Consider the following 13,495-nt stretch of genomic DNA (forward strand, 5'->3'; position numbering starts at 1 on the left):
CTCTCCCTCTTCACTCCCCAAACAAGGCCTCCTTCATACTGTATTTTGCATTTCTGGGTTCTTTATAATGTATGGATTTCTAAAGATGCTGTATAGTGTGGTGTGTGGCTACTCAAGACAAGATTTCCTGGCACAGGCTTGTTGAGTGGTGGCTCATGAATTGTTTTCCCCCATTGACCCGCCCCACAATCCCACCTCCACAGAAACGTGTTGAAGACACCGCGTCCCGGGACAAGTGACCTAGGAAGACTGGGAGGAGGACAGAACAGTAATGTGACATGCTTCAGCCCTCATAAAGGTCATCCACCACCTGTGTCTGTGTCTGTGTGTGTGTGTGTGTGTGTGTGTGTGTTGGACGAAAGGCTCAGATCCAATTTGTGTTGCTACCGGCAGTTCCAAAAACATATCTATGTACTCCTCTTCGATGGATGTGTGCTTCATTAGGTTGTTTCTGACCACTAGGAAGAGGGGGAGAAATACGGGGAGGGTACAGAGAGAGGGAGAGACAGAAGATAGACAGAAAGAGAGAAAGAAAAATAGCAACAACATTAACGGTGTGATGCTAAGAAATGATGAAAGAGGGAAGATAGAGAAAGAGATAGCAGGTGAGGGGAAAGAGACAGCACACAGCTGGATAGCAGCTGTCTGGTATCTAGCCCTGATTCTGGTGTCTCTCTCAGAGCGATGAGGAAACAGGGATGAGGGAACAGCTGCAGAAAGGGGTGATAGGGAAGGAGAGGGTGAGAAAAAGAGAAAGGGAACGAGATACACAGAGAGATAACGGTATGGATTCATCTAGTGAGCTAACAAACACTGGGAGAAAGAAGACTCCTCAAATGCATGCATTAGGAAGGAGCGAAAAAGAGCCCAAAAACTGAGGGCAAGGAGGGAAAATACGGTGGGATTGGAGGGCGAGAGAGTTGGAGCACGGCTATTTTAAAACGGTGATGAAAAATGAGGGAGAAGCAAGGAGTAAAGAGGGAGGGAGAGAGGGAGGGGCAGTTTGTCATGTCTGGTCTGGCGTGGAGGTACTGCAATTATTACAACATGGTATTGTGGGGGAGGATTTAGTAGATCAAGAGCCTGATGATGATACTTTAACCTAGTTGGTTCCATCTACTGGAGCCTGAACGTCCTGTTACAGCTTACTGAGAACGAGGAGGGATGGAAGCAGAGGCGCAGTTATAACTCTTCAATTCACACAGTGTGTACAGAAACAGTTTTATATTAGCAACGTTATATTGTGCCAAGGGAGGGTTTGGGAATTGCCATTGGACATTTACTTAAATATTCCCCTGTAGTCACTAGTAAGTGAGGGTCCTACTAAACACCAGAAACAAGCACAACTACAGTGCTTCCAGAAAGTATTCAGACCCCTTCACTCACTCCTCATTGTCATTCATTTATAATTGATTCCATATATTCTTGTTATCAATCAACACACAATACCCCATCATGTTGAAGCGAAAAACAATTTGTGGCAATGTATTGAAAATAGAAAACGTATCTTAAATATAGCTTTGTATCTTCTAGGGATTTGGGGAGATCCAGGGACTATAGCAATAGAGGAGAACAGACTGGGGAAGGCATGGAGAGGCACAGTGTGAGGGGGGAGAAGAGCTCTAGAAAGGGGTCAGAGGGGCTGTTGAACGTATGTGGTGTCCCTACTCCAAATACGATTGGACGGGGAGTTGCTGTCTTCAGGTCTCCCCAGAGATTCTCAATGGGGTTCAAGTTTAGGCTGTTTGGGCCAATCGAGGACATTAACAGACTTGTCCCTCCAGGATTGTCTTGGCTGTGTGCTTTGGTTCATTGTTGTTCTGAAAGACAAATCTTCACCCCGGTCTGAGGTTTTCTTCAGAGACCTTGCTGTACTTTGCCTCGTTCATTCATTCCTCAATCATGATCAATCTCCCAGTCCTTACAACTGAGAAGCAACCTCATAACATGATGCTCCAACCATCATGCTTCACCATAGGCCAGGTGATGAGCAGTACCTTGTTTTCGCTCGATATAGCTCTTGGTATTCAGACTTAATAGTTTGATTTTGGTCTCTTTAGACTAGAGAATAATTTTCCTCGTCCTTTACACTCCTTCAGGCAACATATCATTTGCCCTATACCCAGGAGTGCTTTCTGTCCAGTCATCCTTCCATAAATGCTTGATTGATGGAATGCTGCAGATTCCAGGTTCTCTCATCTCTTTTTTCTGCTATTCTGTGTCATCTTTCTGTAATTTGTTAGTTGTTTGTGGTATATACTGGTTGTTCACTGTATTTTGTGTCTTTTGTAGTATTTTGTGGTTGTGGTATTTTATGGTTGTTTGTGTTATTTCTTGGTTGTTTGTGGTATTTTGTGGTTGTTTGTGGAATATGGTGGTCATTTGTTAATTGTGGTGTTTTGTGATTCCTTGTTGTATTTGTTGAATTTTATGGATGTGGGATTGAATGGTTGTTTGTGGTATTTGTTTTTTGGTGGTGGGATTTAATGTTTGTTGTGGCACTTTGTGGGTGGTTGTGGCACTCTGTGGTTGGTTGTGGCACTTTGTGGTTGGTTGTGGCACTCTGTGGTTGGTTGTGGCACTCTGTGGTTGGTTGTGGCACTTTGTGGTTGGTTGTGGCACTCTGTGGTTGGTTGTGGCACTCTGTGGTTGGTTGTGGTACTTTGTGGTTGGTTGTGGCACTCTGTGGTTGGTTGTGGCACTCTGTGGTTGGTTGTGGTACTTTGTGGTTGGTTGTGGCACTCTGTGGTTGGTTGTGGCACTCTGTGGTTGGTTGTGGTACTTTGTGGTTATTGGTATTATTTTGTGGTTGCAAAATAGCCTAAGGAGCATAACTGTGGAGCGGTATGCCTTCCACAAAGTGACATTTGTCACATAACAATGCCTTGAGTTAAGGAGCAAGTAATGTATGCCAGTATTCTCTTATCTTTCCAGACAGCAATTCTTTTTTCCCTTCCACATCATCCTGATAACATCTTTGAAGGGTGGGTTGACCGAAGGAAACGTGTCATATAAATAGGATATAGGTTAATCTGATCAAAGACAGTTCATTCAGTGCCGTGATACATGTTTCGCCTCCTTTTCGATTTTCTGTATTTTCCACCGAAACCTAATATTATGTAAAGAAAGTGTGATAATAAAAAAACAATAGGGTATGTTGAAACTTAATGTATTTATAATTATGTACTATCCCTCCATTTCCCCCTCACACTCAACAGTGCCAACTTCAACTGCAATTACTAGCAACCTAACACTTCCTGTAATATTGATCAATCTCCCCATGACTGTGTTCCATTGGATTGATATCTGAAGGATGACTATACCATTCAGAGTTGATTGGCTGTTTTAGATCATTAGTCTTGCAACATGAGGTGGATCGTTGTCTTGCTGCATCCAGGTGTGGCAAAATTGTCATGCATGGCAAGTCTTCCTGGTCTAGTGTCAGCAAAACACCCTCAAACCATGACACCACCACCACGCATGTGTGTCTGTGAGAGCCGGGTCTGATGGCGTAAACGTCCTCCTTTTGCCTCATCTGTCAATCAACCATTATTCTGGGAGTCGTGATACTTTTTCTCAACAGGTCCTTTCAAGTGCAACTTTTTGGCAATATTAAGACAACTACTCGTACAACGTGGGTTATTTTGGGAACGATAATGAGTGATAATCTCCCACAGTGGGAACGATAATGTGAGAATGATAATCTCCCACAGTGGGAACGATAATGGGAGAACGATAATCTCCCACAGTGGACCCCCACCATACACACACCTCAAGATAGTCTAGAAAGTCTATAGGCAAGAAAGTATATTTATAGGCAGTGAACCATTGATCTATTTTTGTATCCTGTTAGCCTGTTTCCCTGTCAACCAGGACCAGATGTGGGAGTCACCAATTCCCTTTGAAGATTCTAGGACTGCCAAACTATGAGAGCAAGGAGAGGACTGAGAAGACACTTAGCGTGTGTGTGTTTGTAGAGACAGCGCCACAGCCAGCATAGTGGCAGTGTTGGTTAGTGAGTCATGTGACCCTGGTGGTCTGGCCAAGCAGGGGATTTCCAGTGCTCCTTCCACCGTGGTAGACAGGAAAAGGCTGTGGCTGGGTTAATAGAGGTGTGTGCCTGTCTGTGTTTGTGTGTCTGTGGGCTCTTGCCTGCCTGTGTGTGTTTGTGTGTGTGTGGGTGGGGGGGTGGGGGATCTGGTGTGTGCACCTGCCAGTATGTGCCTGCTTGTGCTTCTCTGCCCTCTTCCGTGTGTGAGTGTTTGAGAGAGTGATCATGAGCCATCGCAGTGAGGCAAGACATTTATCCCCTCTTTAATGGTTAAGCACTAGAGTGTGTTTGAAGCATTTAGGGGAAGGATCATTTAACCAGAATTCTATTTAGATATTATCTGTTGTCTATTTAAAGATTGTTTATTGTTTTTGCCTTTACGCAACAAAAGCATGTTACATCCTTTTTAACTTCTGCAGGGTTTTTGAATGTTCTTCAGTGTTCTCCACATTGCAGTTCAATAGTCTTCAAGAGCAAACAAAATCATAAAAGGAACATACACAAAAATAAATTAATGTTATCTTAAACATAAAAACATACTGATATAGCTGACAAGACCATTCAAAAGATTATAGGACATTATCTGGAAGACGAAGGGGTGGTTTCCTTCACAGGGACATCAGATTATTCTCCCAAAACTGTTGGTCACCTGTTTCAAACAATTTGTTTTCTTTCAATCTTTCACTTCATATGTGAAATATCCCTAAAGTAGCAATTGAAATAGGGACAGTAGACAGAAGACAAATAGACAGGGGAACAGTGGACAGAAACAGTAGAAAGACAGTAGACAGATAGCCGCCAGACAGACAGTACACAGACAGACAGGCATAGACAGACAGACACTAGACAGACAGACAGACACTAGACAGACAGACATAGACAGACAGACACTAGACAGACAGACACTAGACAGACAGACAGACACTAGACAGACAGACATAGACAGACACTAGAAAGACAGACATAGACAGACAGACACTAGACAGACAGGCATAGACAGACAGACACTAGACAGACACTAGACAGACAGACACTAGACAGACAGACACTAGACAGACAGACACTAGACAGACACTAGAAAGACAGTAAGATTTTAAGATAGTTGACAGAGAGAGATTAGACAGAAATCAGTTGATTTTTATGTTACAGTTTATCTATATGATTTTGGTTGGGTGAGGAGTATACATTATATAATGCTTTTTGGGGGTCGGGGGGGGGGGGGGTTAGAAATCTGCAACAATTAGCATTTTGGGACAAATCTCATTTCTGGAATACTGCTCATCATTGCAGTTAAATAGTAAAGAAATGCTCTTTTTTAACACATTTTTGTCTGTCCCTAAAATTCTTTAAACGTGGTATGTAGATACTTAATTTAAGCCTATAATATATTGGCAAGTTAAGAGCTAAACTGTTCTGGTCAATTGTGAAAAGTATTTTACCATCTGATTGAGGAGCTCTACCAGTGTCTTGAGAGTTCCACTAGAGGGAGAAGAGGACAGAGGAGAGGAGAGAGGAACTATGGTAACAATAGCATTGAAACCTGATACAATAACTGTGTCAGAAACCTTTGTTGATAACAATGCCAGACAGGCAGCCTATTGACAATCCTGCAGTATTATGTTGTTCTAACACCCATAGTAGTTTGATTAATGTAGCATATCCTAAATGCTCAGGTCATATGGAATAATGAGCCTTTTTGGCCTGTATAGAGAGCGTTTACATGATTGAAGTCTGTAAATTGAAGTTAACCCTTCAAAGAGAAGTGTGTGTGCATGTGAGCGTGTTTGTGCATGTATGTACTGGGTATATGTGTCCATGTGAGATAAGACCCCAGGACAACATACAAGTTCCCATCCAGACATGGAGCTTCTCTGCAGGTCACAGCATGTAAAGCCTATAGGGGCCTCCTTAGGAAGAGATGTTTTCAGTTCTGTAACACAAAATAGCAGCTTCAGACACAGCTGCCCTGCAGCTTCTTACAAAGTCAAGCATGCTTGCTTTGATAATCGACTATATGCCACATATTAGTGTAAGTGTGTAGAACCTAAGACTGCAAACGTGCAGACAAACTTTTTTCCAGTATTGATCATTTTAACACACAGAATTTGCAAACTTTTCCATTTTGTTTGTTTATTGTTTTTATTTTCATCCATGATACTAAAAGTATAGTTTTCACCATATTTTTAAAATATGTAGTTTTTGTTGACATTTATTTTGTTCACAAACATTGGACAAATACAAGCTTATATAATGGGTCCTGGTGTATAGCGAGAGATGAGCAATATTCTTCAAGTTTCAATGGGTACGTGTCATGTTTCCCTGCTAGTCTTGACTTTCCTGATAGCTACTTCATTGAGTATAATGCATTTACATTATAATGTTGTGTGGTTGTCCCACCTTTGAATTAACTAACTGTAAGTCAGCCTTGATATGAGCATCTGCTAAATTACTATAATGTAAAAATGTCAAATAAATTTAGAAATTAACAAAATTAATGAAGCTGCTGCACATTGCTCCTAAAATATATGATGTATTAAAAATAAGTAATTAACATATGTAATCATTTAGCGACTTTGTGCTCGCTTTTGAAAATCCACTTTCCACGTTTTCCGAACAGCCATTTTGGAGTACTATATTTGATTGACAGTCTGGTTATCCAATCCAAGGGCGCAAAGCGTCAGGTTTATGTTTGCTCCAGTTCGTCAACCAATGATGTTAGTTCTTTTACAATCACGACGACATATGGCATTTAGAAAAAGCCATCTTGTTGAGGTAGGCTATTGGTATCTCCTTTTACCTCAACAGTGCTGTCATGCATAAAAGTAATCCCTATGCAACACTGTTACATTGTTTATAACATTTGTTTCAACAATATGTAGGCTTACTTCATTTTTCCTTAATTTTTCAACTGAGACCTTGGACTCCTTCGTGCAGGGTATAAGTTCAATTCATGACTTCCATTTTTGTTGTGGATTCTTTCTGCGCAATCTACTGAAAGTATATGTGTGACAAGTAGCTTAGTTAATTTTCCGATTCTGCTGCAATTTTTAAACAATGAATGATCCCACAAAAATGCAGTAAACATCTTTCAGAAGTAAATCTCGTAAATTAGTTCTGTGTGGCGTCGACCTTCACCAACACACACAATGGAGTTAGAGCCGGGAAATAGAAGCTTCAAACCGTGACACAGGGCGCATGCGTATTTCGGCTTCTAGGGAGAGATAGAAGAGGGAGGGAACCGATAGGGGAGGGGTGCGGGTTGCAGAGGAAGGAGGGGCTGCTCTACAGGGGGGAGGAGTGGGGGTTGGTTGGGGGAGGCGGGCTATCTATCAGTCTGTCGTGGGTAACTAGAGAAAGGCTTCGTTTTCTGAATGCCACAATAGGCCATTACAGACATTTTAAATCATAGCGGCCAATTCATACATTTAAATACATTTAAAGTTGCTACAATCAAATATTTAAGGATACAGAAACAAAATACATGTGATTTATCAAACGAGACTATCATTCAAATGGAAGTGCAGGCAAGGTCAACCAACAGCCCCTTATAAGAAACATGAAATACAAATGTGTTTCTGATTGATGAGGTTAAACTATTTGTGATGAGGTAATAAGTGTGTTATTACATGTAATAACTGCGGATGTTTATGTGTGTGTGATACATGTTGCCCAATGCATTATCCTAGAGCTGAATCCATCTGTCCACTATTGGACACATTCTATGTGGGGTTTGCAATCGGATCTTGGCATATATTAAGTCCTGATGCGAGAATCGTCCACTTTGACAAGTTTAATCTTGTGTTGACAGAGTGTATGCTATGCGGGTCATCAATCCCGGCGCGGGGAAGGACAGCCACTCGTCACAGCTATGATTCGGCGATGCTGGTTAGTGGGCGTTTGCGTCTCTGTGAAAATACTGTCCATTGTTCACCTTGGACCAATCGTGGCTAAGAATTGTCCAAATTATGGGCCAATCATAACGCACTGGCCGCCCCCTGACTCCGCCCACAACTCTTATATTAAAGGTTCCCCGGTCGAGCCAGGTTGCTACTGGCACTATAAGTCTTTTTTTTCTTTTACAGTGGTCGGACTGAGTGGATCGTTTCATTATTTTTTTCCGATCCCCTATAACATTTGTTATATTAGGCTAAGACAGAAACATGGCTGACACAAAAGTCGACACTAGTACAGAGATCTCTGCCAAGGTAAGTGGAGGGCAACTTGTGACCTGTGAGATGGATAAATAACGATTTCTTCACTTTCTTTCATTCAAATCTATTTCGGACCTAGTATTTTAAAGGGAGAACAACTATCGGAAGCTGGAACAAACAAGTGTTTATTCGAGATTCACCTAATGGCTTTGGATGTAAACCTTTTTATGGATGTTGGAATGGAAACACTTTTATTGGAGACCATCCATGATATTAGATGAATATAAGACAAACAATGAGTACTCCAAAGTTGCACTATAGTCTCTTGAAACATTCACAGCAAGCGATGCTGGTATTGCCCTGACTATAACAGTCTGCGCGCGGTTCTTTGTTTATACTAACGTGTCGGTTCACTTGAGCACGGATTTCTGTCTGTTTTAAAGAACTCACTCACGTGCGAACGTCGGCTTTACCGTTTTGATTTATTCGCTTTGGATTAATAACTGAATAAGCCACATTGCATTTTCCGGACTCAATCGTGGCTGCTATATGAGCTATTGATAATTTCTCCAAATTTGTGCCGCGCACCGGTCTGCCATAACTTGGTACTTGAATAGATCCCATTGTTTTTGGAGGCTGTTTTCATGGGGTATTTGATATTGTTATGAACGTTTAAATGGAATGATTCAGGCCTGAAAGCATCGTGCCTTTTAATATGAAGAATTAAAGGGATTTAAACCGCGCGTAAAGGTTTAATAACGTAACCAACATTTAACATAGCCAGTATATTGGCTATAGACTTGATCGAGATAAATGGGCGACATGATAGGTTATTTTCTATAACTGTAAACTGATAAGGAATCGTTGTTTCTTTCTTGTAGCTGTGTGTATTAGTTGATTCACGACTGTATTGACATGGATAAGCCCCGCGGTGTGTTCGTTCTACCAGGCTTCTATGTGCGCTTTATGTGACGGAGCCTCGATCCGAGCTCCGGAGCCTCTCGTTAAACAACATGAACTGACTAGTTAAGCAAATTCAATGCTTGTGTAATTTGGATATGTTTCGGTTAGTGTTTTTTGTTTGTATACAGTATTGTATTTTGACATGTTTTTGTATAAAAAAAGATAATGAAAAATGTGCTCCTCTGTGGACAGGAAACATTTTGGTTTGTTTCTTTGGAAGAGTTGTATTAGATCGAACTACATTTAGTTTAGCTTAATTTGGCGGCGCACAATCCTGAAATGAATAGCCAGTGTAGCAAAAAGTTTATCTGTGAAAGTGGAAGTGTTCATTTTCTCTCCCTCACCGGATCTTCTACGCCGTTACCCTATTCAGCGAGTGCGAGAGATACAGAAAGGGGGGAGTGGGAGCGTGCACGGCAAACCAGCGTTGCCTCTTGAAGGCATCGATTTTCATTAAATATTGCAAAGCGCTGCTGCTGAGCACCTCGAGCTTAACCGATTGCGCGTTAATATGCGCTTTTGCGGCTATCTTTTGTCATTTTATAAGCTCACAATATGCTGTTGACCCGCGGTGTTGTAACTGTAAAATCAAGTATGCTGTATCTCAGATACCCTATATGATAAAAAAAAAAAAAAGAACAACGCTGTAGCTGTACATACTTGCCTTAGGCTATAAAATAGCCTACAATATTGGCACGTAAAGGTGATGTTAAAGGAGGCGGGTAATGGGGATGTAGCTGTTAACCGGCTTATGAGCTCAGCATTAGACTACTCTAACTAATTCAGTCTTTCCTATAAAGGTTAAAACGAATGAGAGAAAGAAAATCTTGAAATGTTTTTTATTATGGGTACTGAAAAGGGTTATTGTAAAGGAAAAGCGCATTTGTCCTTCAAGTAAAAAGGCCTAAACATAGGTCTGCATGCAGACCTTTGGTCGAACACCAACCTCCGAGCAGAATGGTTCTGATTGATTACAAACCTTATTGTCTGCATTTGTAAAATGGAATGTCGATGAAAGCATATCCCTTCTATGCGCTATTGTCTCCCTTCCTTGGAGTTAATTTAGTCAGCCTCCTTCTGGTAGCGTTCATTTGGCCGTTCTTATTGGCTGTATTAAAATGAGCTCTATTGGTGCTTTGGGAATTGTAGTCTTTTACCGGGCGTGTCTTCATAGCAACCATTATATGGGTCCTTGGCTGAACTACAATGCTCGTTGCGCTCAACATGGTGTCAGTTTGCAACACTTCTATTAGATCTCCAAAAGTAGGCGGGGAGTATAGAAGAAAAGCAACCAATAGAACGTTTATGATCAAAGTGTGGCCTTTCAAATAAAAAAGGAAAGCATGCTTTACAACTTTAGAAGAGGGTGGAGAGAGAGGAAGGTTGGTGGCTGGGGGTGTGACAACCTTTTTGTTCCCGCTCCTTTAGATAGAAGTAATAAAAACACAAACAATACAGAAATTCAAATGACGGTGTGACATCTAGATTGAGACTTAAATTGGTAGATATTTAATCCACCACAATTTATTACTCAAGCATATTCTCAAACTTTTCTTTTTCCCCAGGACCTGAAAGAGAAGAAGCTTGTTGAAGAGGCAGAAAATGGAAAAGACACCCCAGCCAACGGAAAGGCTGTAAGACTTCACCCTAACTTTTAACTGCTCCATTCCTTTTCCTAAATTTACCCAGCACCATGTCCTTTGGTTTGAGTACATCTGTTCTTACTAATTTTCTTCAGTATCCATACAAAACCCTAACCCTATCTGTAGAAATACATTTGAAGGAACCCATCTTTCTTTATATTTGAAATTAGATAACCCTTTTTATTACTTTCACTCAAAAATGATTACTGTTTATCGTCAAACTATTTTTCCCCATGACACAAAACAAGTTCCATGCATCTGATGCATTGTGATGTTTTTTCACAGGAGGCTGAGGAGAATGGCGAACAGGACAATGATGTAGACGAGGATGATGAAGATGTGGGAGAGGAGGAGGATGAGGAAGAGGATGTTGAGGGTAAGTGATCTGGTCTTTCAGTATGATGAAAGAGTATCCACATGTTGCTGACAAATGTACATAGTGGCCATGATGTCTATTTGTTGGTACTCATCTGAGACAGTCTCTCTTATAAACTGTTTTGTTGGAGCTCCCTCTATGTGTTAGGTACTGTAACTACAATGATCTAACATTCCCCCTCTCTATAGGTGATGAAGACGAAGATGATGATGATGAGGTCGAGGGTCGCGCAGTCAAGAGGGCAGCAGAAGAGGATGATGATGAAGATGATGAGGTAATATACCATCTTCAGTCCACATATAGCATGTTCCATCATTACAGCATGTCTTTGGTACTTTGCATTGAAGTCAAACTAGACAACGATTTAAAGGATATTACTGATCATGAATTGACTTGTACTTATACAGGAGGATGTTGGAACGAAGAAGCAGAAAACTGACGATGATTAAGAGTTGTTTTAATACTGCTGGAAGCCCCTGTAACTTCTCTCCACGGCCACCAAGCGTTATGGAGGGAAACTGTGGTCATCATCAAGTAGAGTTCAACGTCCGTGTACACACACCCAACTGCAAATTTTTTAGAAAACCCAAGACTTCAAAGTTCTACCTTCTTAACAAGATACAGTACTTTAAAAGGAGAATTTGTTTGTATTTTTATTTACATTTTATATTTTTGTACATATTGTTAGGAGGTCAGCCATTTTTCGATAGTGATCTCTGGTTACCAAACGGTGCTTTGAAGTTGATGCTTCTCTATGAAATAGACTTTACTTGTGGTTTGACCATGTCATGTTATCTCAACAGAAACTTGTACAAATTTCAGAAAACAATTAAATTCAAAGCATTCCAGTAACTTTGTATTTGTACTTAAGTTGTACCATACGTAGTTGGTTTGTATGAGATGGCAAGGCCAAAGAAAAGATGTTTCTTTTCTTTATGTCTGTTAAATGGCTGTCTGTTGTGGCCTGTTCAGTGTATGTGTGAATTTGTTGTACGACAATAAACCGGAATTTTATTTTGTGAGTTCTTAATTTCTTCTGATTAGTTTTTTCCTTTTCTTCTGTTTTTGACCTGTCGTAGATGGGACTTCATAATGTTATATTAGAGTCAGCCACCTCAACTATGAAAATCATCATGCAGCTTTTGGCTCTATAATCTATAAAAGTATCCTTTTCAGATATGCTGTTCATGTGTTTTATTGGCCTGTTAGAACTGTACATCAATGTAAATTATTCATGCCTTAAAGAATTCAAGATCTGGTAAATTATATTGCATTTAATAAATTTACCTGAGTGAATCCTTTCCTTCCGATACACATTTTTTGAACACCAAATATCACACACCAAAGCAAAAATACAGGAAGTGCTAATTGGCCTTAACCACAACAACTACATGGGCTATAATACATAGGACTTAACCACATAACTAATAACTACTATTAGCCAAAGACTGTATCTTTTCATTTGACATTAGAAGTGTAAATATAAAAAACACAAAATCATAGTATTTATCTTCTTGAAATATATACTTCTATGAAACTGCACCAGCAACAATATCTCATTTTGACATAATAATAAGCACATAAGCACAGATATACACAATGTTAGAACTTTATTGTCCTCCAGAACGTTTTACACAGTCACATCACACACAATGTTTAAATGGTTGTGCTTAATGTGGTACCACGGTTTAGGGTGGGATATAAACAGCCATAAAACTGCTTCCTTTCACATGGTTCAGCAGTCTAAGGTGTTTCTGAGAGCTCTGGCAAGTCTCAGCGGAAATGGAGAAAGTGGGTCTTGGTCCTTGTGGTTTTCCTGTGTGGCCAATCAGAATTTTGGTGCTGAAATGCACCTGAGTGGCTGAACATACCAAAGCAATAATGACGCTTTTAAAAGTATTGCTCTGCTTTTTTATACTTTTACATCATTTCTTTCTCCTCATTTCCATGATACGCAATTCAGAATTAAGACCCTGCTTCATTGGAGCAAATCTGGGCAAACTCTAGCCAGTTGATGTCGAGATATACATCTTCTGATGCACATCTGATACTGTTCTGGTTCACTTGTTTACAATGTACAATGTACTACAAGGTGCCACTACTATTGTATTGACTAAATAGACTAAATTGAACCTGTTAACACAAAAGTGTGTGAAAGGTCAATGTGTTAATTCTTGGGGACACCCCAAAGTTTTTCTGTCTTTTATTTTTTCTTCTCCACACTCATCTGAAGCCAGCAAATTTTCTGTCTGTATTTCTGTCTCTCAATCTATCATGTTTAAATAGATTTGTAATTATCTCAACATTGTTT

General features: G+C 40.4%; 1 protein-coding gene across 2 annotated transcripts; it reads left to right on the top strand.

The window, feature by feature from the left end:
• The first annotated feature begins 8,091 nt into the window (after window positions 1-8,091).
• Window positions 8,092-12,359, top strand: ptmaa (prothymosin alpha a). 2 transcript variants are annotated; one of them, XM_010872552.3, is made up of 5 exons: window positions 8,092-8,256; window positions 10,731-10,799; window positions 11,094-11,184; window positions 11,373-11,458; window positions 11,592-12,359. In XM_010872552.3, exons 1-5 carry the CDS (start codon window positions 8,212-8,214, stop codon window positions 11,631-11,633), a joined length of 333 nt encoding a protein of 110 aa, XP_010870854.1. In that variant the 5' UTR covers window positions 8,092-8,211; the 3' UTR covers window positions 11,634-12,359. The 2 variants fall into 2 exon arrangements, with proteins under 2 accessions (XP_010870854.1, XP_034149832.1); XM_034293941.1 differs by having other exon boundaries at window positions 11,373-11,401.
• The last annotated feature ends 1,136 nt before the right edge of the window (window positions 12,360-13,495 follow it).

The sequence above is a fragment of the Esox lucius genome, chromosome 8, assembly GCF_011004845.1.
Source record: "Esox lucius isolate fEsoLuc1 chromosome 8, fEsoLuc1.pri, whole genome shotgun sequence".
In the NCBI taxonomy this organism is placed as follows: domain Eukaryota; kingdom Metazoa; phylum Chordata; class Actinopteri; order Esociformes; family Esocidae; genus Esox; species Esox lucius.